This window comes from Lactuca saligna, chromosome 2 (genome assembly GCF_052625555.1).
Source record: "Lactuca saligna cultivar CGN05327 chromosome 2, ASM5262555v1, whole genome shotgun sequence".
Taxonomy (NCBI): Eukaryota; Viridiplantae; Streptophyta; class Magnoliopsida; order Asterales; family Asteraceae; genus Lactuca; species Lactuca saligna.
The window spans coordinates 68,334,318-68,339,554 of NC_136418.1; the positions used below are offsets into that span (position 1 = coordinate 68,334,318).

At 35.1% G+C, this 5,237-nt stretch overlaps 2 protein-coding genes across 2 annotated transcripts; both read left to right on the top strand.

The window, feature by feature from the left end:
- Positions 1-2,702: 2,702 nt before the first annotated feature.
- On the top strand, positions 2,703-3,475 carry LOC145029797 (uncharacterized). The gene is made up of 2 exons (XM_078978256.1): positions 2,703-3,155; positions 3,227-3,475. Exons 1-2 carry the CDS (start codon positions 2,703-2,705, stop codon positions 3,473-3,475), a joined length of 702 nt encoding a protein of 233 aa, XP_078834382.1.
- Positions 3,476-3,497: 22 nt separating this feature from the next.
- On the top strand, positions 3,498-4,146 carry LOC145029798 (uncharacterized). The gene is made up of 2 exons (XM_078978257.1): positions 3,498-3,694; positions 3,765-4,146. The coding sequence occupies exons 1-2, from the start codon at positions 3,498-3,500 to the stop codon at positions 4,144-4,146; spliced, it is 579 nt and encodes a 192-aa protein (XP_078834383.1).
- Positions 4,147-5,237: the final 1,091 nt, after the last annotated feature.

Sequence of the window (5,237 nt, forward strand, 5' to 3'; positions counted from 1 at the left end):
GCTTATCTATAGATTGAACAGTTACACATAAACTTTAAACCTGGGTACTTGGTTAAGAATCGGTTCCTCCGGTTCCAATTTGGTTCCAATATTCTAAGAACCAGCGGTTTAGATTCCGGTTTTGGTTTTGGGTGGGATACCACTTATGCTCACCCCTAAATATGAGCATGGAAACGAATCATTTTGTAAGTGTTTAACTATTTTTTTAATAACTTTTAAGTTTTAATACTTCTAAAAGTTGAAACCAAATAATAAAATAGTTAAGACTTTGAGATAAAAATGAGTTTTTATAATGAAATGGCCACTAATAAATAATAGTAATAGAACCGACCCGGGTCCCGGGTTTAAAGAATGACTGTATCCGGGTTCTGGGTAATCCAATTTTCAGGTCCTTTGGGTCGAGGTAAACTGGGTTTAAGAATCGGAACCGTTTTAGGAACCGGAACCGATTTTAGGGGTCAGGACCGATTTTTATGAAAAGTTTAAAATATCAATATCTCATTCGTTTGAACTCATATTAGCATGATTTTTTTTCCAGAGTGTAGTTTATAGTTTGTACATGGTTTTAGAATATAATTTTGTCATTTTTGAGTTAATATTCATTGAATTACAGTCCCCCAAAGTCGGGATATCAAAACTGTGAATTTTTTGTTTTTCAGCTTTATTTTTATATTTTGTGAAATTTTTAAAATACAAATCCAATTTGTTTGATGTCGAATTATCATGAGGTTTTTTTCTACTGTATAGTTTAGAGTTTTTAAATGATTTTAGACTATAATTTTGTGATTTTTGGTTTCATATTCATTGACTTACATTCCCCCAAAGTCGGGATATCAATGTAGTGAATTTTCTATTTTTCAGCTTTATTTTTATGTTTTGTGAAAATTTAAAAATGCATATCTAATTCGTTTGAAGTCGGGTTATCATGAGGTTTTTTGCAACATGTATTTTAGAGTTTGTAGATTATTTTAGACTATACTTTTATCATTTTTGGTTTCATATTCATTGACTTAAAGTCCCCAAAAATCGAGATATCAATGCTGTGAATTTTATGTTTTTCAGTTTTATTTTTATATTTTTGTGAAATTTTAAAAATACATATCTAATTCATTTGAAGTCGGATTATCATGAGGTTTTTTGCAACGTATAGTTTAGAGTTTGTATATGGTTTTAGATTATAATTTTGTCATTTTCCGGTTCTAGACTCACTTTACCTGGTTCTACCCGACCTACTTTAATGTTTACAGGTTTTTAGATTCTAGACCTATTTTACTCGGAACCGAACTAGAATCGGTTCCTATATACACGTTCGGTTTTCGGTCCTACAAAATCCCGTTAACCGGTTTCCAAATTTTCCAAAGTTCGTGTCTACCTATCCGGGTTTAGACCAACTCTAATTCCTAGACTTACTCATAAAAGAAAGGGATAATGACTTAAAAGGGTAACATATTATTGGTTTTGTACACATTTAGTCCTTGAATTTTTTTTTGTCCACATTTTACCCTTGAACTTGTTGTTGTGTATAAATTAAGTCATTATTACCGGTTGCTTCCAGTTAAGCTGGTCATTTTGTGTTTTACTGGTTTACGTGGCAATTACGTGGCAGTTACCCCCTTTCACGCTCATTTATCAAGAAGCCTCATTTACGAACGAAGATTAATTAGGGTTATATTGTCTTTATTCTCATAATTCGTTCTTGATCGGTTCCACATTACTCACACTTCTCTTCTCTCAAAACACCATTCTGATTCAATGGAGGAAAATCAAGCTTTTTCCAAAAGTCAATGTACACTATAATGGTACTTTTGTGCCTAATTTGTTAGTGTATTTTGCTCCACAAGTACTACGTCTGAATGAAGATGCAAACGAGTTAGGTTTCTCCGATTTCATCAAATATGTTGAGAAGCTTATCGATTTTCAATGCAAGCATGTGTATTATTGTATACCTGAAGTGAGATTGAGTGAGGGGCTCCAAACACTACAAAATGAATGTGACTACTCTGAGTTTCTTGAGGTTTCAAATGCTAACAGACATGTGGATGTGTATATTGACCATGATAATGAACCGTTATTTGAGTGGATTTAGAAAGAAGAACCAGACGATGAAGACCTTGTGTATTCAGAAGAAGATGTCGACTCTATTTTGGCATATGATGAGAACTGTGAACATGAAGAGTATGAATATGTTACATCAAGCAAAATAATCTTCAAAAGAACCTATAATGATAAGTTTTTGAACAAGTTATTTCCAGTAGTTATTGAAGATGAAGATGAAAAAGGCATTCAACTTTCAGTTGTCTACCCTAGGCATGATGCTACTCAGGAATGGAGGAAGATGAAGCTTGAACTAGGTATGAGATTCTCTTCTCCTGCTGAACTTAAGTCATCTGTCAGTAACTATGCAGTTGCACATGGATATGACTTGTATTATGAGAAGAATGACAAGGATAGGTTGCTTGTAAAGTGTTGTAAAGGAAAACGACCACAATGCCCTTTTAGAGTATAGGCTTCCTAGATGAAAGATGAACAAACATTTTAAATAAAGTCTCTTAGAGAAGACCATGGTTGTTCAAGGGCATTCAAACTTGGTTCAATTGCTACCTACAAGTGGATAAGGAAACAATTTGTCACTGATATTTTGGAGTCACCTAAAATGAGTCTGAGGAAGATGAAAGCTATGGTATCCAAGTTATTCAACATAAATGTTAGTGTTGGACAATGTAGGAATGCAAAAAGATTTGCAGTGTGAAATCGAGGGTGATTTGAAGGATCATTATTCCAAGCTGTGGGATTATGGAGCTGAAATTAAAAGGGCTAACCCAATATCTCATGTAGAAGTGTATGTGCAGCCCCAAAATAATTCTATTGTGGTGTTTGAAAGGTTTTATGTGAGTTTTAAAGGAGTTGTTGATCGATGGTTAGATGGGTGTAGGAAGATTATTGGGATAGATGGATGTTTTCTGAAGGGCATCTGTAAAGGAGAGCTCCTCTCAGCAGTAGGCAGGGATGGAAACAATAACATTTACCCAATAGCTTGGGAAGTAGTAAATGTTGAGAACAAGAATACTTGGAAGTGGTTCTTGGACAATCTAACGGAAGACATAGATGAAGGGGGAAATGGTAATGGAATCACATTAATGTCAGATGGACACAAGGTATATATATACACTACTTTTATTTTACAGAAATTACCTTTTACATAAACTAACATTCCAAATCAATGCAGGGTATAATGGAGGTTGTGAAAGAAAGATGTCCAAAAATTGAGCATAGGTTGTGTGCTAGGCACATCCTTGCTAACTTCCATAAAACGTTTAAGGGTGAGTGCTACATTAAACCTTATTGGAGAACTGTAAAGGCAACTACAATTCCAAAATTTGAACTTGCAATGGAAGAAATCAAGAGTTTTGATGTAGGGGCATATGATTATCTCATTAAAAGGGACCCCAAGTGTTGGTCAAGGGATTTTTTTTAAGGTTGGAATGGGATGTGATGCAATGGAAAATGGTGTGTCTGAGAGCTTCAATGTTGCTATTGAAGAAGCTAGAAAGAAGCCATTGATCACTATGTTGGAGGACATAAGGGTATTTGTGATGGAGAGATTGTACATGCAGAAAGGGAAAGGATTGGGCTGGGATTTGGCAATTTGTCCAACTATCAGAAGGAAACTTGGTAAACTAAAGAAGTTGAGAATGTTAGTTGTTACAAACACTTTTACTTACTTTTTGTACATGCTAGTGCTAACTAACTTTTTGAATTGACAGATTTTGGGCATCATATGTTAGTGGATACAAGCAGTTGGAAGTTGTGCAATGTAATGAAAGGTATGGTGTTGACTTGGAGAAGAGAGAATGTGGATGCAGAGGTTGGCAATTGACAGGAATTCCTTGTGTACATGCCATATGTGCCATATCTTCCTTGAATCTTGATCCAGAGGAATTTGTTGCAGAGTGGTTTACTAAATCTGCATTTCTTAGGGCCTATGAGTACACCATAAATCCCCTGAATGATAGTACCTTGTGGCCCCACATGCCTGATTTTCACCAGATACTACCTCTTATTAGGAGGAGGTTACCTGGTAGGCCATGTGTGAAAAGAAAAAGAGACCAAGCAGAAAATGAACTCAGTGGGAACACAAGGCATTGAAGAGAAATGTTATCAAGATTATGAAAGAAATTATGATTTAAGTGATCGAAAAGTAAGAACACGAAGAGTAAATATTAATCAGATCTTATATTGATAAAGACTGATTACAAGACTTAAGCAGAAAGGATATTTGAGTTCCAAAGTTATCCTCTACTTCTATCCTCAGTCCCTATTTATAGGGAACCTGAGTGTACAAAAAGTATACTAAGTCTATTACAATATGCTTCGCATAAAACTGACTTAGTAAAATAACTAAAAATGCGAAACTAAACAAACACACAATTTGACTTTTACAATTTAACCTCTACAATCTCCCCCTTTGTAAACAGTCGAAGCTATTCAGTCCATAAGCCTTTGAATAGCTGAGTGAATTGTCTTTCGCACTTCTCCATACCTAGGAAATCACCTTCTTGAGCTACTTCTTGTCTCCTTCATTATTCTTCTTGCAGTTGTTCATATGAACAATAAAGTGCGTATATTGCGAAGAAGTATATCTTTCAACCTCTGAGACCTTAAACAAAAATTTATTGGGCTTTCCCTTCGTATCTCTTCCCGAAAACACCATAGCGAAAGGTTTCAGGCATATTTCCCCAACAACATAATTTGATAATGCTGACTGTGTTAAGGTTTCTTCCCAAGGGATGTTCACTTTCCTTCCCAAAGTAGTTGCCAATTCTACATCAGTTAGAGCCAAACAATCGAAGTAATTGATGATATACATCTTGACATGTGCGAACCCGATCTTAAACACTTCAGTCTCAGATCCTTTGAGCTTATTCTCTTCCATATGTTTCAAAATGAGAGCCACTTGAATCAAATCATTGCAAGTCATCAGTGGGAAGTCAGCTATTGTGAAGTCATACTGATTGTTATCAGCTCGAATAACAAAGTAACAAAAATTCTGAAGCATGTCTTCAAACTTCGTATCTTTATGGATCGTTAACACCTTTTTGATCTTCATTAAAGACCATACTTCATCTGGATTCTTCCCCAATACAGCATGAAATCTGATTTTCATGTGTATGTAGTCAACAGGATTATCAAACTTCTCACTAATCTTGAATTGAGTTGTAATGAATAGCATTTCGTTA

What these genes read in the sequence shown, in the direction of transcription:
- LOC145029797 (XM_078978256.1), top strand. Translation starts at nt 2,703, where the DNA reads ATGTTAGTGTTGGACAATGTAGGAATGCAAAAAGATTTGCAGTGTGAA. An exon ending in TAATGTCAGATGGACACAAG is followed by an intron (nt 3,156 to 3,226) that starts GTATATATATAC and finishes AAATCAATGCAG; the next exon opens with GGTATAATGGAGGTTGTGAA.
- LOC145029798 (XM_078978257.1), top strand. Translation starts at nt 3,498, where the DNA reads ATGGAAAATGGTGTGTCTGAGAGCTTCAATGTTGCTATTGAAGAAGCT. An exon ending in AAACTAAAGAAGTTGAGAAT is followed by an intron (nt 3,695 to 3,764) that starts GTTAGTTGTTAC and finishes TTGAATTGACAG; the next exon opens with ATTTTGGGCATCATATGTTA.